The following is a 25,635-nucleotide window of genomic DNA, read 5'->3' as shown; positions in this document are numbered from 1 at the left end:
CTGAGGCTAGTGGGTTTGTCATTAAGTTTGTTTCTCGTAAGAGAAGACTTTTTGAAGCTAACTCTGCACAATTACTAACCAATATTAAACATCTTGAACAATGTTTCTATCAATCTAATGCGGAGACATCATTAAAAAATGTAATTGATGCAAAAATATCTTTTAATAAATCTACCACAGAAGCTGCATCTTCTTATCTTTTAAAGAGCAGTGCTCGTTACTATGGAGGTCAAAATAAAATGGGTAAACTCCTTGCTAATTACTTGAAGATTCACCGGGAGCGGACAAAGATTGATTCTATACGTAATGATGTCGGCATATCTCTCTTTAAGGATAAAGATATTCTGAATGAGTTTGTTTCTTTTTATTCTAATTTGTACACTCCAGAACACCAGCTATCTTCGGAAGCTCTTTCTTTTTCTTTCATTCGTTAAATTCTCCTGCGCATGACTCCGATTTTGACTCCGTAGCAGTTGACATCACGTTTTCTGAGATTAAACATGCTGTTTCTATATTAAAGAGAGGGAAGGCTCCTGGACCGGATGGGTTTACTATTGAATTTTATGCTCATTTTGCATCCTTCTTACTTCCTCACCTTTTGTCACTTTATCAATCTTTCATTAAGGACAGTTTTTCTTCCGGCTCTTTCCAAGAAGCCATGATTTGTCTAATTCCCAAGGAAGGTAAAGATTCAATTTTTTGTAAACATTATCGCCCAATTTCTCTAGTTAATTTGGATTATAACATTTTTGCTAAGATTCTAGCCCTCCGTATTGATCCCATCCTACCCAATCTTATTGGTCCAGAACAATCGGGTTTTATTAAAGGACGATTGTCCTCGGATAATTCTAGAGTTTTCTTTAATATTTTAAGTAAAGCCTCTTCACTTGACTACCCCATTGCTGCGATTGCCTTGGATGCTGAGAAAGCATTTGACAGGATTGGTTGTGATTTCATGTTTCATGCCCTTAAATGGATTGGATTTCCTTCTAAAATGATTTCTTTCATTTCTTTACTTCATTCTGGTCCTAAAGCCTCTATTTTTATTCATAGTAAAGTCTCTGATTATTTCTCACCCCCCAGGGGTGTTCGTCAAGGTTGTGTACTTTCTCCTCTTCTTTTGCTAATTGCATTAGAACCTTTCTTAACGAAAATCAGGTTAGATGACGGAATTAGCGGTTTTAAACTTGCCGATTCCCGGGTTAATTTAACTGTCTATGCTGATGATATTTTGTTGTATTGCTCCAACCCTTCTTCTTCTCTTCCTGCCTTTCTTTCCCAAGTTGACACTTTTTCTCACTTATCAGGTTACCGTCTTAATGCAGATAAATGTGAGGTTCTTCCTTTGAATTTTCTTAGTCAAAAACAGGACTTTGTTTCCACTGGTTTCTCCTGTAACTCCTCTAAAATAAAATATTTAGGTTTGTGGTTTTCTCCTACGATCTCAGAGACCTTAAAAGAAAATTTTGATGTACTTACTAAAAATCTGTCTACTTCCATTGACAGATGGCACCCTCTTTTTCTTTCATGGTGGGGTTGATTAGACTCCATTAAGATGATGCTTGCTCCGCTAATTTTATATTTGTTGTCTATGATTCCAGTAGATATCCCAGGCTTCTATTTTTCTATTGACTCTCTGCTTAACAAATTCCTTTGGAAAAATAAAATTCTTAGAATAGCACTTAACGCTCTTAAAGCTGACAAGTCTTCTGGTGGTCTCAAATTTCCGGATTTTAAATCCTATCATTATGCCTTCACTCTTAGACAATCCTCGCGTTGGATCTCTCTAGATCAGTGTGTTCATCCTCCAGTTTGGTTGAATATCGAAAAATTCTTGATAGCTCCCTTTCACTTTCAAGAATCTCTTGCTTTTACCAAACCTATCTCTTCTTTTCGCTCACAAGTTCTATCACATACTCGCAAGTTATTGAGGCCTCTTCTCCCTTCCTCTTATCCTTCATCTTCCTCACTAAATCAGCAACTCATTTGGCACAATGGTCTTTTACGTATTAAAGTGTGTTCTATTTATTGGAAAGCTTGGAGACTCAAGGGTCTTCTTTGGATATCACAATTAGTTTTGAATGATAGTCCGTTATCTTTTACAGAACTTCAACTAAAATATTCCTTATCCTCTGCTTGTACGTCTCATTATGACTCACTTCTTCCTCCTCTTATTCAGTATCTTCTTTCCTTACCGTCTAGTCCTACTTTACCTCACAAATGCTCTACTCTTTATCCTTTATTATCTACTTCTTCCTCAGCTTCCTCTTTATATAGGAATTTGTTTTTCTCCTCTGACAGGAATAAAGGGAAGGCTGAATTGGCTTGGGAACAAGATCTTGTAGAATGATGGTCTATTTCTTTTTGGGGTAAGTTATGGCTAAAAATTCACAAACATCCAGAGCAGCGAACACCTCCCAGACACTTTATTTTATTTACAAACGACTTTTCATAGCACCTTTGAAACTAGCCTCTTTTTCTGTAGAAGAGCCTTCGACCTGCTGGTCATGTGCTGCTACTTCAGCTGATTTAAAACACATGCTCTTTGATTGCCCTTCCTTGTCCCATTTTTGGTCCTTAGTCTGGTCCCAAATTAATAAAATATTCAATACTCAAATTCCTTTCTCCTTATCTAATATTTTCTTAGGCTCCTTATCACCCTCCTGGCCTCACACTTCTCCCAATCCTTTATTAGTTGACCTGTTAGTAGCAATAGCCTTTCACTTAATAACTTCTAATTGGAAACAGGCTGACAAAGTTACCTTCAGAGCCTGGTGGAATGCTGTTTGCTTTCATCATCGACTGGATACCTGCAACGTTTCTCCTATATCTCTTTCCATTACAAGGGATCTTTTATGGCTTCTTTTAACCACTTATTTAACTGATGTTGCTGCAAAATCTGCAACTTTAGATAACATTCCTGATGAAGTTCGAAAACCGCCGTAGATTACTGTTGTCGTTATTTATATCCTAATTTTAATCTTACTTTTTACATTTTACTCTTTTCATTTCTCAATTATTATGTTTAAACTTACTTTTCATATTTGAAGTTGGCATTCAGTTTGCATATTATTCTTCATATTATTATTACCTCAAAATACTATTGTAATAGGAATGTTTGACTTTTTCCTCCTCTCTTTGCTCCCACCATGTTTTCCTTTCCCCTTTCCCTTTTTCATATTCTATTCTAGTTCTTTTGTATTATTTCCAATTTGTATTTAAAATTTGCATATTGTATGATTGCTTATATATGATTACTCTTTGTATGCACATATATCTTTTTCTTTCAAATAAACTTTAAACTTAAAAACAATAAATACTGCATAGAACATTGACACTTGAATGAACCTTAGTGACATTTATAATTTGTGCAAAAAATATGCCACATTTAACAGATGCTTCCGAAGACGCTATTATTGTCCTAACAAGACTGCCTAAGACTAGAGAACAGTTATTTTAACCGTCGCACTGTGGGAGTTGTGGATACATCACAGGAATCAAACAACATACACTTGTCCTGATCGCGACTGTGTGAAAGTGAAGCATAAGATGCACATCCTAAGCTGGTGTCCCGCTATTTTGCCTTGAGAGACAGCATGACTGATACATCCAAAACTAGGAATTTTGAGATGCAGAAAATACTACCTCCATCCCGTCCCATAAATGTGGAAGGTGCACATTTAAGACGGAATAAATACAAGAAGGGCCTCTGCTGCTTGAAGTGCAAGAGGTAGTTTTTTAGGAGAGTACAGCATGTGCACACCACCACATCGGCGAAAAAGACGAGTGAAAAGGCAGTGTCTGCCCTGGTCATGGAGTGATATGTGTCACACAAAGACCTCATGCTCTTTTCATGCTATGCACTTAAGCCATCTATGGCAACAACGACCTGAATACGTTTTTTTATTTTCGTTAGGGTAATCTCTAGTTCATTTAAAACTAGAAATTGATATTTCTTATCACACACATTATTCTATGGTGAATTTTCTTGGGCATGCATCAGCATGTAGGCACGAGATGCCATGCTGAGTCTACTTGCAACATGTGTTTGCTGTTTCATGTAACTTATTTGTAAAAAAAAGTGCTAATTTCTTGGACGTCTTACATGTATAGGCTATGGTATGTGGTTTTAGGATTTTTTAAAACAGTGTGTTGTTTAGTTGTTTGGACAATGACGCCCAACTGCCTGGGCTAGTGCGGGTGATGTGGTCCCTTGGTAAGAATTTCTTTCTTTTTTCCATAATATAATAATCAAGCAAATCTCTTTTACGTATATAAAATGATAGTACATTACAAGAGACCTGCATTTTCTCAACTTACTTTTTTAGTTGATGTCCCAACCCAAATCTTTCCTTCGTCGAGATCTGGAAAACATCCACGGTGGGCACTGCAGAAAAGAAGATGTTGTTCATTAATAAACACCTGATATTAAAGATGTCCCTGCACAGTTTATGCCACTCTAGAAATGGACGTGTTAAGCTTTAACGGGGAGACCACGATCTGTTAAGCAGTACAGTAAAGATCTGGTTGTGGTAGAAACTTGTAATACAACTTAATAGCACAAAAGCATTCACCACTCCTCTCTCTCTTTCCTCCCTTTTCTTTTTCCTTCTTTCTCTTTTTCCTTCTCCTTCTTAAAACGAAAATCCCCCCAAAATGCTCTCTGTAGTATGTATAGTCTTTATGTTCTTGCTTGGACTCTACTCTCTCATACAATTTGTTTTGCAATTTATCACTAATCCTTTTGTTGTACTGATGTTTTACTTTGTATATTTTATTCAATAAAGCTTTCTAAACTTAAAAAAAGTACCCTTATTAATCAAAAAGGACTTCTCATGCTTACTGATTTTCTTTCCGCCCATGCTGTTTGATACATTTACTATATTACAAATGTTACACTTGATTGTATATGATGTGTTGCTTCCTTTCTTTTTCTTTCTCTCTCTTTCCTCTCTTTTCTTTTTCCTTCTTTCTCTTTTTCCTTCTCGTTCTTAAAACGAAAATCCCCCAAAAATGCTCTCTGTAGTATGTATAGTCATTATATTGTTGCTTGGGACTCTACTCTCTCATGCATTTTGCAATTTATCACTAATCCTTTTGTTGTACTGATGTTTTACTTTGTATATTTTATTCAATAAAGCATTCTAAACTTTAAAAAAAAGCATTCACCACTCATTTTTTTTTAATGTTATGCCCTTGTAATATTTAATTCCAAGTTTAACAGGCATTGAATGCGAGATACATTCAAAGCATTAGATGGCAACACAGTTGCTCCAAAGGATAACAATGACATTATTATTTACAGTGCTCTCAATGTGGGGGAGAAAAAGATAGAAGGTGGTGAGTCAGTGAGTGAAGGACAGGAAAAAGGTATAGTGACATATGTACATCATATACACATGAAATAGAACCTTTCCAGCCTAACATTGGTCAACTGTTTCTGTGTCTAGCCATGGCTCAATTAGACATGTTAATTGTCACATTTAGTCCATTGAGTTTGTAATTCAGGTAAATTGTCTATGTTTCAAACCCAGAGTAGGAGGGTATTTTGTGTCCTCGCGTAAGGGTCTTCTTCAGGGCGATGAAGAGCACTTGTGGGATAGGCACGGTGGGTGTGCGTCCAGGTAGGAACAGAGCTCGTGAGTAGCTCTGTTAGAGGATCATCAATAAGTGAGGTCGTAAATCTCTCACAAAGTGGAATGAATCCAATTGAAATCTCATACACACACACACACAGACATACACATATATATTTTTATTAATTACACAATGGTGGGGTCTTCATTGTGTAGTTATAACTTGGACCGAGTTACCTCAGAAAATTGAGTTTGTTTGATTTGTTTTCCTAAAAACGTTGTTTGATGAATCTTCAAAAACTAAGAAAAACAGAGGTTACAGGGATGTTTTAGTTAGGCTCAGATTTCACTCATACCAAACCAGTGAAATTCAGCAGTTAAAGTTACCTGAGCTAACTATATCTTACACCACACAATACGCTGCTAATGACCTCACATATTACTTCACTCATGACATGGTCAGTGATATTACTGATGACATCACTGATGACATCATCAGGTGAGTGTATTACGTAAAAGTTTCTGAGAGTTAAAGATAAATAATAAGCTACTGTATAAGTTAAATTACTATTATCCTTTCTAATATATATTGATTGATTACGCACTTGTATAGCGCACGACTACCCGTAGGCATCTCGGCGCTTGCACGAATACCGCAGAGGAACCCTTCCTGGCCTTTCCCTGTGAGGAGCCCACTCCTGGGCACCCCCAAGGTGAAGTCAGGCATCCTCAGCGTTGTTGGGGCCGTTGTAGAGATTAAGCAAGCTATTGCCCAGAGGTGCAGAGTGGGACTCATGATTAGAATAGGCACCGAGGCGAGAATTATCAGGTCCGAGGAAATTGAGACCGAGACCCGCCGAGACGGGAATTGATCCCCAGACTACTGCATCAGGGTCTGCCGCTCTAACCATTGAGCCACACTTCTCTACAATATATCATCTGAGTGGCACTGTGACTGACTGTATCAGCATGGGAATGGGTGTATGGGTGTGTCAGTGGGAGTGTGAGTAGCTGTTTGGGTGAGTGAGTGACTGTGTGAGTAGCTGTATGGGTGGGTGAGTGTGTGTGTGAGTGGCTAAATCGGTGACTGTGGTGGCTGTGTGAATTGCTCTATGGGTAGATAAGTGTGTTAGGGAGTGGCCGTTTGGGTGACTGATTGGCTGTGTTAATGGCTGTATGGGTGAATGATTGGGTATGAAAGTGGATGAATGGGTCAGTGAGTGGCTGTTTGACTGTATGTATGGGTAAGGGAGTGGTTGTGTGAGTGGCTTTGTGCACAGTAAATATTTGTGCAAGAGGCTGCATAGATAGGTGAGTGGATGCATGAGTGATTGTATTGATGTAAGAATAGGTATGTAAGTGGTTTTGTGGATGAGTGAATGAATGTGTGAGTGACTGTATGGGTGAGTGGCTGTATGGGTGACTGAGTAGCTCTGTTAGTAGCTGTATGAGTGAGTGAGTGGTTGTGTGAGTGGCTATATTGGAGAGTGAGTGGCTGTGTGGGTGTGTGAATGGGTATGTGAGTGGTTTCATGGGTGTATGAAGAAGTGTGTGAGCATCTGTATGGGTGTGTGAGTGGTTTTGTGGGTGTGTGAGTGGCTGTACAGGTCTGTATGGGTCTGTCAGTAGCTTGGTGAGTGGATTTATGGGCAAGTAAGTAGTTGTGCGATTGGCTTTATGAGTGTGTGTGTGTTAGTGGTTGTATGGGTCTGTGAATAGGTATGTGAGTGGTTTTATTGGTTTTTGAGGTTGCATGGAGGTGTAAGTGGGTGTGCGAGTGGTTCTGTGGATGATGTAATTTCAGATGCCATCAATGATGTCATGAGTGATGTCACTGACCACGTCATGAAGGATGTAATATGTGAGGTCCTAAGCAGTGCATTGCGAGGGCGTAAGTTATAGTTAGCTCATGTAACTGTAGCTGTTGAATTTCACTGGTTTTCTATCGGTGAAATCTGAGCCTAACTATAACGTCCCTTTAACCTTTGTTTTTTTCAGCAAATTTTAAAGATTGTTTTAATTCTAATTCCTAACTATAACATCCCTCTAACTATTTTTCAGTGAATTTAAACTTTTTAAAATTTGTATTTCCTAACTGTAACTTGTAACCTTTGAGAGTGGGCTTGTGAGGGGCTGTATAGGTCTCTGAGTGGGTGGGTGAATGGGTTTGCGGGTGTGTACATGGCTGTATGGGTCTGTGAGTGGATGTGTGAGTGACAGTATGGGTGTGTTTATGGCTGTGCAAGTGGGTGTAGGAGTGCCTGTGTGGATCTGCGACTGAGTGTGTGAGTATCTGAATTGGTCTGTGACTGGCTGCATGAGTGTTTGAGTTGGTCTGTGAGTCGGTGCATAAGTCTCTGACTGGATATGTGAGTGGGTACATGAGTGTCTTTGAAGGTCTGTGAGTGGAGGGATGAGTCTCTGAGTCGGCATGTGAGTCTGAGTAGGTCTCTGAGTAGTTGTGTGAGTCTCTGAGTGGGTCTGTGAGTGAGTGAGTGAATGTCTGAGTGGGTCAGTCAGTGGGTGCTTGAGTCTCTGAGTGTTTCTGTGAGTGGGCACATGTATCTCTGAATGGGTCTATGAATTTGAACATGAGTGTCTGAGTGGGTCTGTGAGTGGGTGGACGAGTGTATGAGTGCATGTGTGAGTGTCTGAATGGGTCTGTTAGTGTGTGTGTGGGTGTTTGAGTCTCCCAATGGGTCTGTGAGTGGGTGAATGAGTGCCTGAGTGTGTCTGTCAGTAGGTGTGTGAGTCTGAGTGGGTCTGTGAGCAGGCGCATGAGTGGGTCAGTCATTGGATGCACGGTCAAAAAAATTAGGGGAGCAAACAGGAGCAGGTCACTGTTCCAGCTCCCTCTGTGAAGGTCCTTCTGTCCGTCTTGCCTGCAGTCTGCTACACTCTGCCACCTTTGGTTATGTGCCTCCTCTGCTCCTTTTTCTGCCTCTTCTCTGCTCGCTCATGCCCTCTTTTTTGCCTCTTTCTGCTCGTTCTGCCATTTATTTTGTATCTTTCTGCTCACTCCTGACCTTTATTCTACCTCTTTCTTCTGGTTTCTGACCTATATTTACATCTTTCTGCTCGTTACAGTCCTTTATTCTGCCTATTTCTGCTCCCTTCTGACCTTTATGTTGCCTCTTTCTAGTAGTTTCTGACCTTTATTTTGCCTCTTCCTGCTACTTTCTGACCTTTATTCTACCTCTTCCCTCACCTTTCTGACCTTTGTTCTGCCTCTTTCTGCTAGTTTCTGATCTTTATCCTGCCTCTTCCTTCTTGTTTCTGACTTCTATTATGTCTCTTTGTGCTTGTTTCTCCCCTTCATTTTGCCTCTTGCTGCTGGTTTCTGACCTCTGTTTTGCCTCTTTCTGTCCATTTCTTAACTTCATTTTGCCTCTTTCTGCTAGTTTCACTACTTTACTCAGCTTCTTTCTCCACAACTCACACCATCATTTTGTCTCTTTCTGTTCCTTTCTCAACTTTATTCTGCCTCATTGCTAGTTGTTATTTTGCCTTCTTCTGCTCATTTCTCACCTTTATTGTAGCTCTTGCTGCTCGTTTCTGACGTTTATTCTGGCTCTTTCAGCCCATTTCTGACCTTTATTATGCCTCTTTCTGCTTGTTTATCACCTTTAGCTTGCCTCTTTCTGCTTGTTGCTGACCTTTATTCTGCCTCTTTCTGCTCATTTCTCAACTTTATTTTGCCTCTTGCTGCTGCTTCTATCCTTTATTCTGCCTCTTTCACCTCAATTATGACCTTTATTCTACCTCTAGCTGCTCGTTTCTAGCCTTTATTCTGCCCCTTTCTGCTTGTTTCCTACCTTTATTCTGCCTTTTTATGTACGTTTCTGACCTTTACTTTGCCTCTCTTCTCTTTTCTGACCTTTATTCACCCTTTTCTGTTCATTTAGACCTTTATTCAGCCTCTTTATGCTCGTTTCTGACTTTCATTCAGACTCTTGCTGTTTGTTTCTGACCTCTATTCTGCCTCTTTCTGCTCCTTTTTAACCTCATTCTGCCTCACTCTGCTCATTTCTAACCTTTTGCCTTTTTTTATCTCATTGTAGACACTTATTTTGCCTCTTTCTGCTGGTTTCTCACCTTTATTTTGCCTCTTTCTGCACATTTCTCACCTTAATTCTGCCTCTTGCTGCTCGTTTCTGACCTCTATATTGCCTCTTTATGCTAGTTTTTTACCTTTATTCTGCCTCTTATTGCTCGTTTCTGACCTATTTTGCTACTTTCTGCTCAATGATGACCTTTATTTTGCCTCTTTCTGCATGTTGCTGACCTTTATACTGCCTCTGTCTGTTCATTTGTCACCTTTATCTTTCCTCTTTCTGTTTGATGCTGACTTTTATTCTGCCTCTTTATGCTAGTTGCTGACCTTTACGGTGCCTCTTTCCGACATTTAACCTGACTCTTGCTGCTCCTTTCTGACCTTGGTCTGCCTCTGGCTGCTCGTTTCTGACCCTTTTTCTGCCTCACTGCTCATTTCTTAACTTTATTTTGCCGCTTTGATCTCATTGCAGACCCTTATTTTGCCTCTTTCTGCTGGTTTCTTAACTATATTTTGCCTCCTGCTTGTTTCTGACCTTTAGTCTGCTTTTTTATGCTTGTTTCTCACCTTTATTCGGCCTCTTTCTGCTCATTTCTGACCTTTATTCTGCCTCTTGCTGCTTGTTTATGACCTCTATTCTGCCTCTTTCTGCTAGTTCTGACCTTTATTCTACCTCTTTTTGCTTGTGTCTCACCTTTATTTTGCCTCTTTCTGCATGTTGCTGACCTTCATTCTGCCTCTTTCTGCTAATTTTTTACCTTTATTCTGCCTCTTGCTGCTCCTTTCTAAACTATTTTGCCTCTTTATGCCTGTTGCTGACCTTTATTCTGCATCTTTTTGCTAGTTTCTGAGATTTATTTTGCCTCATTCTGCCATTTTCCCCCAGGATCGTGGTGGGAGACACTCAAGGCCCCCACGGTCCGAGCCGGCTCCTCGGCTCCTGCTGGAGCCAGATTTGCTCTTACTGCATGCCCCAGGCCCTTATCGACCTAGGTCCCCTTGTCAAAACAAGCGCAGGAGTCACTGCTTGTTTTTTTTCTGCCACAAATTCACAAATTTTGCATATTCGCCACAAATAAAAAATTGAAATGCTTTTTGCTCAAGGCTTGGAGGCAAGGTATTCCTATCCTGCCCCATTTTCTTTTTTTAAACTTTATTTGGTACTCGGCAGAATCCGAATCCTAAGATGGCTGCCAACATTTCCTGGTTGAAGCGCAGGCAGCCAAATAGAGTTCTGCAGTTCTCTGCACAAACTCATTATTATTTGGTAATCAGCCGCAATTGCAGATATTCTAATTTGGATTTACTTAAATTTCTCAACAACTACTGAACGGATTTACACCAAATAAGTAGAAGCGTAATCTGCATAACGAAATCTACCTTCCTGACATATTTGGTGTAATTCCATCCTGCGGTTTGGGCAGTAGTGGGGTTCAAAACTCCTATGGGAATCAACATGGGTAACACACACTATTTTTACCCCCCATTTTTCTTGTCCCGCGCTTGATGGACCACCTCAAAACTTTCTGTGATCAACAAGTCTCACTATGGCACTTTATTTGGAAAATTTAGTGAAGATTCATTGAACGACACCCAAGATATAGCAAATCAAAAAACTGCTTATCCTATGGAAATATGGTCCTAAATATAAGTACCTACTGTACAGTATTTCATATATATATATATATATTCACTGAAAAAACCATAGGTTTCAGGAGTTATATAGTTAGGAATTAGCTTTTACAAAACCTTTGAAATTCACTCAAAAAACTATAAGTTTTAGTGGTGTTATAGTTAGCTGGACATTTTACTCAAACAAAACCATTGAAATTGCTCCTATATAGTTAGTTGTACTAAGTATATATCGCGCACCCGCAAACCACTGCTGATGATGTCACATATTGCATCATTCATGACATGGTCAGTGACATCACTGATGACATCTCAAATGACATCACTGATGACATCACTGATAACATCATCCAGTGAATGTGGTTTGCTTCGTTATTTAAATATGCATTATATATATAGCAATTTGCATTGAAGAATGAGTGGATATATAAATAAATATTTGGATGGAGGATTTAGTAGCAGTGTAATTGACTGTTTACTTGACCAATTTATAATGTCTCACTAAATATAGTGGATAGTGACTAAACTGTGTGAATATCTGTATCACTTTGTCAGTTGTTGTGTAAACTGATTCTACAGTTGGTTACTAGCTATGTGAAAGTCTATATTAGTTATTGATTAGTTAACTGAGTATTTGTATGGGAGTGTGAAAGTGTGTGTGGTTCGGTGGAGGGTGTGTGACTGTCCAAAGATGTGTGAATAGTTTATTCAGTAGATATATGAAGTTAAAACTACATGTTCTAACAGTTTGGGTGAGGGAATCTCTTTATGGGTGTGGTGATGAGCAAATATATTTCTCAAAGGTACAGGTCCAACAAACTAGAAAAATAAAAGGCAGTGTATGTGTCAGTTGTTGTATATAAATAAGTATACATAAGACACAATGATTGTGTGAGTGACTGTATGGATAACTGTATACTTGTAATAATGATTTTATAATTCACTAAGTATGACTTACTATCTAAATGAATAGAAGAAGTGGTGTTTGTATAAGTGTTTTGCTAAGTAAATATGTAAGTATGATCCATTGTTTGCATAAGTTAGTAGGATGACTTCATATGTGAATAGGATGCGTGCTGTTGTTTAATGTCGATATAGATGTATAAGTATTTTTGATAGTGTTCTATTGTTCTGATGAAGCAAGATTTCGCACATTACGTGACTTGCTGAAATCAAGAACCTCGATTCATATTATAATACTATAATTCAATTTGTATGTCTTACTAATTTCCTATATTTTTGATATACATGTAAAAGGTGTGCATGCGTATTTGCCGCTAATATGGCTGTCTGAATACTCACATGGTGAAGCTTGCGCAGATGCTCTCGTGTTATTGTTTGTTGCACTAATCCATAATGGCATAGTATATTTTTATGGTAAGAAATATAAAGTAACTACTCATGGTATATTGTGAAATCATTTATTTCTATGTTTTAATTAGTTTTCGCTTACTTTTCATGTACCGCGGTATTGAGGGTCTGATGCACGGCCCAAGACTCCATATTAAGAGGATAGTCTGCGCATGCCCAAACTCTAGCTGTGGCATTGACAAGATGCCAGCTGAAGGTCCCTGCCAAGACGTGCCTGGGAAGATGCACCTTCACCCAGCCGGAGAAACAGAATTTGTACTGCATTTGCAACAAATGTATACTCTGCTATTGTATTCTGTAGAATAGGTCATGGGAACCCCAAATCTGCTAGGCGGTTCCTTAAAATGCAAACACAAGCTTGTAGAAGTTTGTTCTGATTGGTGTGTTGACCTTTCCTACTTGGGGACCGATCGAAATTGGGGATTCTGACACTTTGCAACATTGGGGGGTGGTACACTGACCCTAAAACAGTATATCTAGCCTAGGTTCAGCTAGAGAAATTGTCCGACTTGTCTGAAGAGCTGACCTGTCACTGACCCAACGCGCTCAATAGGTGACTGAATACAGAGCGCTGCGGAGCACTCTGTCCGAATTTGACCATAGACTCTAAGGTTTTACTAAACCTTAAGTGCTGGTGGAGCACTTTGCTGGGGAGTTCGCTAACCCAATCGGGGTTCTGACTGATAGCTGCAGAGAGGGTGGAGCGCAGGCGTTGCTTCCAAACTGCGGGTGCTGGTCGTGCCTTGGTGGTCCTGTCCTGATCCTAATCTGGTTTTCCTGTCCTGTCCTGGGGTGTCCAATCTGCACCTGCTGTCCCATAGATGCCTGTCCTCCCTTGGGGTATTTCCTGTCCTTGACTGATCCGTGGCCAGGGTTGGTCTGCACACCTTTCTAGGTAAATATAGTGTGAAAACTCTTCCCTGCATCTTCTATTTTCCTGTCTTTGCTTAAATAAAGACATTTCATTGCATATGTTAATTTTCCATGCTTTCCGCAACCTATTATTAAGTCATACAGTATATTATCCTTAGCATGTTCCTATGTTCCCCTACCTTTAGAACACATTCTCTCCATACTGTTTCTGAATCATAACTGTGGTATATAAATTTCTCCTGAAATCTGACTTTGAGTAAAGATACTAGAACTATAGCGTGTTCCATTTTTCCCCTCCTATAGATATATAGGATTTCCAGTCCTTACCTTGCAGTATTTACCCAACAGTAAAGTCCAGTTCGTGATTCAAGTTTCTAAAAACTACTAGTAGATCGCATTGTTATAACTTTCTTATAGACTCATAAATGGTTGCCCTGACGCTGTTCCTCTAGGGTTATGTTCTTTTTGTTATCTTGATTATTGATTGCCTTTTAACTGTAAACTTGATTATTTCCGAATCTGATTTCTAGATAAACTTTTAAAACTTCCCAGTTGTCTGTGATCATTAAATGCGAAATAGAAATAAGTTGGGTTTTGTATTTGCCTGCCTTTCTTTTACAGCTAGCTCCCTGATCCATTGTGGATCTTAGGTACCTGTAACGGTGGATTGGTAAGTCAGGTACAATAGAAATAAATAGGAAGGAACCAGGGTTACTGGTAGTAGAGAGTGAAAGGTCACCCGATTAATGTATATGGGTATAATTGGAGAAAAGTACATGGACCTGGTACGTGTATGGTGAAAAAATTATTGGTCGGGTGACCCGCGATCTCTATCAGTAATTTTCTGATAGCAGAGGTATGGTTAGGGACTAGTTAAAGTTAGCTAGGACTAGTCAAGCTAGATAAGTTGGATACTGTTAGAAATTATTGCTGCTAAAAAGATAGACTTTTTCATGAACTGATCACTCACGTGAAATGTTTTGCTTTGAAAAATTATGAAATGTTTTAAATTGTTTTTCTTAGTAATATACTGATAAATGTACTAATCCATTCGTTAAGTAAAGTGTTATATGTTTGTTGGGAATCCCCGGGGAATTGAATAGCGAGTGGTGAAGAGAATCCACTTGCTTTGAGGTCACTGGCTTTAGGAAGGTTGGTGCAGGTTAGGCAGAACTGGAAGCACTAACTAGGGTTTTTCTGAATGTATGTTTGAATAAATGATAGCGACGAGATCACTGGCAAAACTTCTATTGTGAGAAAAACCTAGTGAGGATCACACCGGAAGGAGTAGCAGGTTCATCGGAGCTTGGGTGATAGCAAAGGGGTTCGCTGGTGAAACTTTAGACTTAGTATATATCCCGGAAAGAAGTGGATAAGTCAAAAGAAGTAGCAGGTTCCCTAATGCTTGCGTGAAGGGTAGGCGGAAGAGATCTATCCGTAGTGTATGAAAAGTAAATGGAAGTAGTTTACTTGCAGTGAAACAAATCTTTTCTGTCTAGACACTTGAGTACAGTGGCGAATGTGTATTCGTTGTTAAATAACCAAGCACAAGCACTTTAGAGAGAAATTAAGTTTCCAATACCTTGTGAGGGAGGGAGTCAGTTGCGGAGCTGCTCTGACGTCACTCTGTGCCGCGCTGGGATTGGTAGACGCAGCGGGTGTGTAGCGGAGCTGGAATTTTAAAGGAGGGGTGAGTGCCGAAGCGTGAGAACCTGTCTCGCGAAAGGCCGCGCACCCATTGGTCAAGATTATTTTAACCCGTGCACTTTATTGGTTGCACGAAAATAAGAGACACACTTGGATTGGAAGTGAATTTGTAAACAAAGTCGCTCGCAGACATCGTATGTGGCACTCGTATAGACCGCATACTAGACCTGATCCACGATATTTAGGGTTTGAGAACGATCAGTGGAAAGGGCATAAAACCGACATTATGTACGGAAATAAGAGGAAAATATCCCTTGTAAATAGGGTGAAGAATTATTTCAAAAAAGACAAGCCGATTAAAACCAGAGAAGGTGTTGTCATTCCGCCACCTAATACTCCCGCATCCTTCATGATGTTTGATAAAGGGTACCACTCGTGTGTATGGTTAGAAAACTGGGCGGAGTACACCAAGGATGACGGAATTTTGGCTTTTCCGTTAGAGGGTACATTCAATGGCAGAATTCTATTTAATTTGAGAACCCGAATGAATGACTTACATCCCAGACCTAGATTAACGCAGTACGAAGCTTTAGAGGAATGGGAGATCGAAGCTTTTGAGAGAGACAAGCCCCGAATGGATAAAGGGTTGACAAAATTTTATCCAAAGTTAAAACAAGAGACCCGTGATAAAAAGATGAAACAATGGAGACAGAATATGATTGTAGAAGGGCTGTTTCCCATGATGCCAATGGGTGGTCCTCCTGCAGGAGAGAAGAGAACAGAAAAATGCAAACATTGGGTGCCCATGGGGGAGTCGGATGATGAATTATTAGATGACATGTTTTTGAGAAGTCCGCCTCCTTATAATGAAGGACACCGACCCTCTAGTGAAGGGGATCATTCACGGAGACCTCCTCCCCAGTAAGAGGCCAGATCAGTAAGTGTAGGAGAGAGTCGTCAAATACCTCCGTATAATGAGGGTTTGGGACCTCTAGGTGCTAGAGATAGCTGTCAAAGAGCACCATTTTGTGGGGAGTCAAGATATTCGAGAGAAAGAGACTTCTGCTCTAGACTTCCCTACGAGGGTGAGGCAAGGCCTTCCACGTCAGGACTTCCGTTCTCAAGGCCCCCGTCTGAGGAAGAACAAAGATCCCTAGGTACAGGAAGTCTGTTCCCAAAACCTAATTACGGTGAAGGACCAAGTGAGACACATCCCACTGCCCCGAGTTATGCCCCAACTTTGACCCCGCAGGTATTAAATGACAATTCTTTAGACAGGATACTGGAGGACAGGGAACGAGAGGCTTTAGCTAAGCAGAGAGCCGAGATAATTCAGAAGATTTCCCAGTTAAATACAAGTCCTGAAGCATTGACAATCCCGGTAACTATTGGACCAGTGGTTCCGCTGTATGGGGATAGACAGGGAAGTCCGAAGACTCCAGTTATTACTCCAGTTGTAGCACAGCCAAGGCAGGAGCCCTTAATTGTGGATGACCAGACCAGTGAATGCGAGTCCGAGGTCTCGCTAATGGATCTGCCCATTAGGGGTGCAGGGAAAAGGTTACAGAAAAGACACAATCCTTTTAACACGAGGGAGATTCAAATGGAATCGACTTCGGGTACCAAGAGTGTCACCCTGGTGACTCCTGAAGAAATTGAAAGGTGGAGTCGAGAATTGGTAAAACAAACTCCTCAGTCAAAACCTTTAGATATTTTCAAACTCAGAATAGAAATGGAAGAGCTAATGGTAGGAAATGTAGGTTTGGACAGATTAAATACCTATTCTGAAGAAGAGTTGCTGTTTATTGGCAAAAGTTTTACCCAAAACACCAGAGTGCTCCATGAAAAATTAACAGACACTGCAGCTAGTATGGGAATCGATATTTCAAAATCAAAGCCACTGCAGAAACCCTATAGAGCTGATTTTTCAGACAAAGATCTGGAAAATATGAATGTATCAGGGAAAAAGGCGCAGGTTAAAGAATTATTGACTGTGTTGCAAAAATGGGGAGATGTAGAAAAGTGGAAAGCCAGGTGGGCAAAGAAGAAAGATGAGGCCAGATCTAAACAGGCGTCTTCCGAGTTCGTTCTAAAAGAAGCTGACAAACCTGAGCAGTTATACCCTATGCGTGAAGTGCCAGGTGGAAAATACGTGCAAGTTCCATGGTCCAGACAGGATATTGTGTCCTTTACCAATGACTTTCCAAAATTATGAGAAAAGCCTGTGGACTGGTACAGGCAGGTGGAAAGGTTTGTGAAGGTGCAAAAGTGCTTGTGGAAAGACCTGGATGGGTTTTTCGACATTGTGGTTCCTGTGGATTTATGGACTGTATGCAAGGTTGCCATCGATTGGCCTAACAAGGAGTATGATAGGGACCCTGTAACAGGTGCTTCCTCTGATGAGGTAATGAGAAAATATGACCAGGTCATGTTACATCTGAAAAAGAAGGTGCCTGCAAAGGAAACTGATTGGACCAAAATAGATAGAACCACGCAGGAAAGGAATGAGACTGTGCACTCCTTTTATGAAAGACTGTTGCAGGTGTTCAAAACTTACAGTGGAATAGATAACATCGAGATGAAGGACATGACCCACTTCATTTACAGGTTTGTAAACGGTTTAAGACCCGAAATTTGCCAGTGGATCAAAGACAATAAGATTTGTTGGCAGTCTAAGAAAATGGATGAGGTCTTACGGTATGCAAAGTACTGTGAGGACGAGATGGCAGATAAGAAAAAGGCACTCAAGGAGAAGGTTATGTGGGCACAAGTGAAGCTAGCAGAACAACAGGAAAAGCAATTGAATAAGATGAATAAGAATACCCAAAATCAAGGCTCTGGGGGTGGAGGGAAGCCCAAGGTAAAAATGAGCAGAGAAGAAGCTAAAAAGAAATTTCCCTGCCACCAGTGCGGAGAAATCGGGCACTGGAGAGACGAGTGTCCATATTTACAGCATGATAATACCCAAACCCCTGATTTAACTCCACAGACGCAGAATGAAAAACCAAGAAAGACTCAGCATCAGGTAAAGGCAAGTCAATTGCCCCGAGCGCCAAAACCGAATTATAAGGGAAAATCACCACAGGGTGATGACATAGAGATCTGGGGAGGCGATGAGAATAGAAATGCAGCAACTTCGCAGTTTTTGTTGAATGAGACCTTTTTCTGTGACGACCAATACTGACGGGGCCTGAGAGGGGAGGACAAGGAGTGTGTTCTTGGCGCCTCCTTGCCGGTAGACCAGTCAGGGCCATACATTGAAGGAAAGGTTGATGGAAATGATGTCACCTTTCTATTGGACACTGGTGCTACCCGTTCTACTGTGAGAACAGCGGACGTTCCAAACCTACCCCTCTCGGGAGAAGCAATCCAAGTGGTTAGCGTATCTAATCAACTGATTAGTACCCCAGTTACTGAGCCCATGGAGATCACAATAGGGAACTTTAAAGAAATGCACAGATTTGTCGTTTGTGATACCAGTCCAGTAAACTTACTAGGACGCGATTTGTTGTGCAAAATGAATTGCACCATCTTTTGCACACCAAAGGGCGTTGAAATTCAGACCCCAGACGAAGATGGCATCTATAAATTAATGTTAATAAGACCTGACTCAGAAATTAAACGAATGGCTATACAAGACTTACCCAAAGAACTCCAACAGACAGTGAAACCAGAAGTATGGGACTTTACAGGAAAGGATGTAGGATTAATGGCAAATGTAGACCCTATACAAATAGCCATGAAAGAAAATGCAGTTTACCCCAATACCAAGCCATATAAAATGAGTGCCGAAGTGAGAGCAGGAGTTGCCATTGAAATACAAAAGTTGCTAGAAGCAAACATCATACAAGAAGTGATGAGTAGTCCATGTAACTCACCCATAATTGGAATTAAGAAACCTAGTGGCAAGTACAGGGTAGTGCAGGACCTGAGGAAGGTAAACAAAATAGTGGTCCCTTGCTGTCCTATTGTTCCAAACCCCGCAGTGATCCTATATCAGATTCCCTGGGATGCTGAGTGGTTTACCGTGATAGACCTATGTCATGCATTCTTTTCGATCCCATTGCATTCAGATAGCAAATTTATTTTCTCATTTGCTTTCGACAGTCACGTGTACGTTTGGAATAGGGTTCCCCAGGGGTACACAGAAAGCCCCTCTATCTTTAATCAGATCCTGAAAAAGTGCCTTGAATCCTTAGTCTTACCTGGAAAGTCTGTTTTGGTGCAATATATAGACGACCTCTTGGTGGCGTTTAAAAGTCATAGAGATTGTGTGATTGACACCATTGCCTTGCTGAATCACCTAGGTGAAAAGGGACATAAAGTGGCCCCTGAAAAATTGCAGTTCTGTTCAAAGTCAGTGAAATATCTGGGGCACCAGATAGAAAAAGGCATCAGAAAAGTCACTTCAGAGAGAGTCAGAATAATTCAAAAGATGCAGTTACCCCGTACTCAGAAAGAGATCAGAATGTTCCTTGGGGTTGTAGGTTACTGCAGGCAATGGATTGTGGGATTCGCAGTCCTGGCAAAGCCTTTGATAAAAATGACAAAGAAAGGAGCAAAGGACCCAGTTGAATGGGATGATGAAGGCTTAACAGCATTCACCAAATTACGAGACTGCCTGTGTACAGCCCCTGCTTTAGGGATGCCTGACTATTCTAAGGAGTTTGCACTGTTCTGTGACACACGTGACAATTGTGCATTGTCAGTCTTAACACAGGAACATGGTCTGACTAGACGTCCAGTGGCCTATTTTTCTGCCACTTTGGATCCAGTAGCTGCTGGATTACCCGGATGTCTGAAAGCAGTAGCTGCAACTTGCATAAGTTTAGAGCAGAGTGCATCCATTGTAATGGGACATCCTGTCACTGTGTATGTTCCTCATGCAGTTGTAATTTTACTAACCCGAACTAAGACCCAGTATCTCACCCCTAGTCGGCTGACTAAATACGAGAGGATTCTCGTGGGTGCTGCAAATGTGGTTATTACTCGGTGTAATATCCTGAATCCAGCTACCCTACTCCCTGACTCAATGATTATGGAAGCAAAGGGAGAGGATGAACATGACTGCATAGATCTGACAGAATTCAGTACTAAACCACGCCCAGACATTAGAGAAGTACCTTTGCCTGTAGAAGATGAGGAGTTGTTCGTGGATGGCTCATGTATGAGACACGAACTTGTAGGCCTAAGCACTGCTTATGCCGTAGTCTCTATAAACGCCATTAAAGAAGCTTCCTGTTTGTATGGGGTGAAGTCTGCACAAGTAGCCGAATTGATTGCATTGATAAGAGCTTGTAAAATTGGGAAAAACAAAATAATAACAGTATATACTGACAGTCAGTACTGTTATGGGGTCGTGCATGACTTCGGCCAATTGTGGCTAGAAAGGGAGTTTCTGACTTCATCAGGTACTCCTATTCGAAATGGGAAAGTTGTACAGGATTTACTGGAAGCAATCCAATTACCAAAAGAATTGGCAGTGGTCAAATGTGCTGCTCATAAATCGGGCCTTGACCATGTATCTTTGGGAAATAACTTTGCTGATGAAGTGGCCAAACATTGTGCCAGAAATCGCATGTCTGTAAATGTTAAACTGGGGGGACCTGGAAACAGCTGCCAACTTATGGTGTTTGAAGAAGTGCCTACCTGGGAGGAGGTGAGAGATTGGCAGCATGCGGTGCCAGATAAAGAGAAAGAAAAATGGAAGAAACTTGGTTGTCGACCGAGAAGTGAGGATGGTGTAATTGTGGGCCCAAATGGTATGCCTGTGTTGCCTAGACATCTGCTTGCTTCCATGGCCCGACTGATACATGGAAATTCACACACTGGTAGGGATGCCATGGTTCTGGTTTTCCAACAAACCTGGTACAATCCGAAGTTCAGGAAGGTAGCAGAGTCACTCTGCCAGAGGTGCTTGACATGTCAGCAGTTCAACGCTGGCAAAAGAACAGTAGTTGAATTAGGGAAAATTGGAAAATCAAGGGGTCCCTTTGTGAGAATACAGATTGACTTCATCACCATGCCTCGTTGTGAGGAGAAAAAGATATGTCCTTGTCGTTGTCTGCCTGTTTTCAAAATGGGTGGAAGCCTACCCTACCAAACAGAGTGATGCCATAACAGTAGCCAAATTGTTACTACGAGAATTGATACCTAGATTCGGGGTTCCAGTCACAATTGAATCAGATAGAGGCAAACATTTTCAGAATGAGATAATCGATCAGCTCTGTAAAGCATTCCAGATCACCCAAAAGTTGCACTGTGCATATCGTCCAGAGGCTTCTGGAGTAGTAGAGCAAATAAATGGCACTATAAAATCGAGATTAGCAAAAATTTGTGATTCTACTGGCATGAACTGGATAAATGCATTGCCTCTTGTTCTGATGGGACTCAGAAGTATTCCAGACCGAAAGACAGGCCTGAGCCCTCATGAAATCCTGATGGGAAGAGTGATGAGACAAGCATGGGTACCAGGATACAAATTGTTAAACATTTCTGATGATTTGGTACTTGAGTACTGCAAGCAACTAGGTGACCAAGTGCGTTCTATCTCTCGCCAGATTGGGGAAGACGCCGTCGCCAATCCAACAACCCCAGTCCACAAATTGGTTCCTGGCGACTGGGTTAGAATCAAGAAACATACTCGTTCGAGTTGCCTTGCACCGAGGTGGGGAGAAAAACGCCAAATAATACTGGTGACCACGACAGCGGTGAAGTGTGCCGGCGTTCCAAAGTGGATCCATGCCAGCCATACACAAAAGGTGATTCAAGACGCGAAGACTGACGCTGAATGTTGTCCAGCTGAGGGGTCTGCAGAAGTTGGTCCTGAAGTAGCTGATGATGAACAACCGAGCACCAGTCAAGAGGATTGGATACCCATAATCGACCTAACTGGAGACCCAATCAGAGCAAGAAGTCAAATCTATGACGATAGGGAGTGGAATAGAGAGGAGGAGGTAGGCACAGGCGAAGATCCCCAGATTATTGAGATTCACGTCAAATCTGAGGAAGAAGAGGAAGGTCAGACAGGGACAGAGCAAGTGATCGATACACCTCCACAAACTCCTGAAATTGAAAAGGAACATACAAGAAATAGTGAAAAGGTTCAAGCAGAAGAAAATCAAGGGATCGAAGTGCTTGAACAGGATCAGATAGACATAGAAGAACGTGTTCAGGACACAGAAACAGAGACACTCGAAAGCAAAACCCAGAATACACCTGAACAAGGCCAGCTTAGTACCCAGGCAGAAGAAATAGAGATAAGACCTGGAACTAGTCAGACAGGAAGGAAAGAATCAGAAGTGCCACAAACAAACGAAAATAAAAGAACATTAGAAGAAAGCCAAAACACAGTGCCAACTAAAAGACTCAAGAAAAAGAAACATATCGAACCAAGATATATTAAGAGACTGAGACTGAGAATAAAAACAGTAGAGGAGAAACTTGCAGAAAGAAGGAAAAGTCCTCGTATTACAGAGCAAGTTGGAGAAAGTTCACAAAGGAGGAGTGAACGAATAAAAAGACTGAACGAAAAATATCAAGATCCTGAATGGACATATCTAGTGTTGGAAGAATTTGAAGATCTTGATATTACTGACGAAAGTGATGAAGAACAGACAGCTGATTATTCTGCCGAGGAAGACGAACCAACCTGAAGTTGTGCAGGGTAAGCTACCTGTGCAGAGTTACAAAGAGGGGTTGAGAAATCTTCTTCTGAACGAAAATGTCTGATTCAAATGTGAATGGAAGGCCTAGACGCAGTTGTTGTAAAACATGCTGCAGAGTATGTATATGTAGCATAGCTATAGTGTTAATAATTTGGATAGGACTAACAGTTTTCATTCCTTATATGGTGAGCAAAAATACTAATATTGACCCTACTCAGACTGTGACCACTGACACTGAAGAACTGACAACACGAAGTGTAGAAAGACGTGAAAAAGCACTCAGACAAACAAAACGAGACTTAGAAGCATCAGATGAGGAAGGACTACATTATCATGGAGTTAAAAACCAGACACAGTTAAATGTTTTCGCTAATCTTTTAGTGCACTATGTAGAAACTATGGAAATAGAAGACTGCTATGTCTGCATGAAGCTACCTACTTCTGTAGCTGAAGGCGTGACTTACCATCACCTACCCTTGACCTATGGAATTTCCTGTAGCATTTTAGCCAGTTTATTTTACAAAAGAGGACCGTTACAGTACTACTATTCTAACTCAGACGTGATATTTTCTGAACTTCCCATACGTGGAAATTTGAATCCTGTACATACGAAAAGTGATGTTACACGTTATATGGGAGAATACTTTCTGACAATAGGTACTATAGATTTAAATGAAGCACACAGAGATAACTTGACCTGTTCATTACATGAACAAGAAAAAATGTTTTTAAACATGGCAGAGAAAAGAAGGGAGAGTTTCCAAAGAAAGGCAAATGATAAGAGACAGAAAACTCCTAAATGGGCTGAAAACATGGAAAGCACCTCAAATGGTGGGAGTGGTCATGCTTTGTTGCTGGATTTCGAAAGAAAAGGGAAACTCTGTCTTCATCGCGAGAAGACTAGTTATTATAATAACATTTTCATTGGTTCCAGTCAATGTGAGCACAATTACAAGGTAATTGGAGGTTGGGGTTTCAAAAATGGGTCAGAACCTGTGTTTCCGGGAATTTATTATATAAGTGGAAACAAGGCTTATTTCAAATTGCCGGATCACTGGTATGGAAGCTGCTACTTTGGCATTGTCTTCCCGAAAATATACCATGTGAAGGAAATTGCTGGAAGCAATGAAAACACTAATGGCTTAATGCGTAGTAAAAGAGAAAGCGTAGGTGAAATAATGGGTAGTATTTTTAGTGCCTGGAGTGGGAGTGGTTCTGAACACACACAGAATTTGCAAATTATCCACAATAGTGGATGTGCTGTCTACTGACACAGCTCATGGATTTCTATTGGTCAACACTGAAATGGTTGCGATCAGATTAATGGTTTTGCAGAACAGACTTGCGTTTGATACCTTATTAGCAAAAGAGGGCGGAGTCTGCCGGATGCTGAAGGCGCAACATTGTTGCACTTACATACCGGATAAAAGTGTACAGATCAAAAGATATGTGAAAAACATTACTAATTTGGAAAAGGAACTCAAACCACTGGAGGTTGACAGTGCCTGGAAGAGACTTGTCGATGGTCTCTACAATGCAGGTCATTGGTTTGCTAATTTAGGTAGGGGTTTATTGTTCAAGGTACTGATGCCAATTGGGGTGATAGGTTTTATCATCTTTCTCATATTTGTCTGTTGCAAATGTCGCAAACACACAAAGAAATACGCTGTGAATAAGAGAGGTGTGAAACGGAGTGTGGATGAACTTGAATTGGAAGACTTGAATAATCAGATTTACAAAAGGGTGAAACATTCTCACCCTAACAAAGATGTGAAAGAGAAATTGAATAGGATGTTGGAAGAAATTGAAATGCACAAAGTGTGAAAGAAGTTGGCATCTGGTTCCATTAGTTTGTGATGATAGTAAATATCATCAAAGAGGGGATTGATGAAGCAAGATTTCGCACATTACGCGACTTGCTGAAATCAAGAACCTCGATTCATATTATAATACTATAGTTCAATTTGTATGTCTTACTAATTTCCTTTATTTTTGATATACATGTATCTTAGTGATGCTTGCCTATGTGTTTACTAATACGAATAATCCTTGTCCTTAAAAATGGCCGTCGCTTGGGAATTTTGTACTGCGCATGCGTTAGTCACACTCACGTGACGTGACGTAGTCGCAGTTCTAGTGGGAAAAGGTGCGCATGCGTATTTGCCGCTAATATGGCTGTCTGAATACTCACATGGTGAAGCTTGCACAGATGCTCTCGTGTTATTGTTTGTTGCACTAATCCATAATGGCATAGTATATTTTTATGGTAAGAAATATAAAGTAACTACTCATGGTATATTGTGAAATCATTTATTTCTATGTTTTAATTTGTTTTCGCTTACTTTCCATGTACCGCGGTATTGAGGGTCTGATGCACGGCCCAAGACTCCATATTAAGATGATAGTCTGCGCATGCCCAAACTCTAGCTGTGGCATTGACAAGATGCCAGCTGAAGGTCCCTGCCAAGACGTGCCTGGGAAGATGCACCTTCACCCAGCTGGAGAAACAGAATTTGTACTGCATTTGCAACAAATGTATACTCTGCTATTGTATTCTGTAGAATAGGTCATGAGAACCCCAAATCTGCTAGGCGGTTCCTTAAAATGCAAATACGAGCTTGTAGAAGTTTGTTCTGATTGGTGTGTTGACCTTACCTACTTGGGGACCAATCGAAATTGGGGATTCTGACACTTTGCAACATTGGGGGGTGGTACACTGACCGAAAACAGTATATCTAGCCTAGGTTCAGCTAGAGAAATTGTCCGACTTGTCTGAATAGCTGACCTGTCACTGACCCAACGCACTCAATAGGTG

The 25,635-nt window shown here is 40.8% G+C and overlaps 1 protein-coding gene across 1 annotated transcript in view; it reads right to left on the bottom strand.

Annotated features, from left to right (window-relative positions):
• The window catches only part of PARP8 (poly(ADP-ribose) polymerase family member 8), a 759,201-nt gene that overhangs the window by 351,637 nt on the left and 381,929 nt on the right, over nucleotides 1-25,635 (bottom strand). Inside the window, exon 10 of the mRNA XM_078675052.1 lies at nucleotides 4,321-4,387. Within this exon, the coding sequence (XP_078531178.1) occupies nucleotides 4,321-4,387 (67 nt within the window). The remainder of the gene's footprint in view (nucleotides 1-4,320; nucleotides 4,388-25,635) is intronic.

This window comes from Lissotriton helveticus, chromosome 2_1 (assembly GCF_964261635.1).
Source record: "Lissotriton helveticus chromosome 2_1, aLisHel1.1, whole genome shotgun sequence".
Classification (NCBI taxonomy): Eukaryota; Metazoa; Chordata; class Amphibia; order Caudata; family Salamandridae; genus Lissotriton; species Lissotriton helveticus.
Note: the sequence above shows the minus strand (reverse complement) of the source record. Positions and strands in the feature narration are given on the sequence as shown.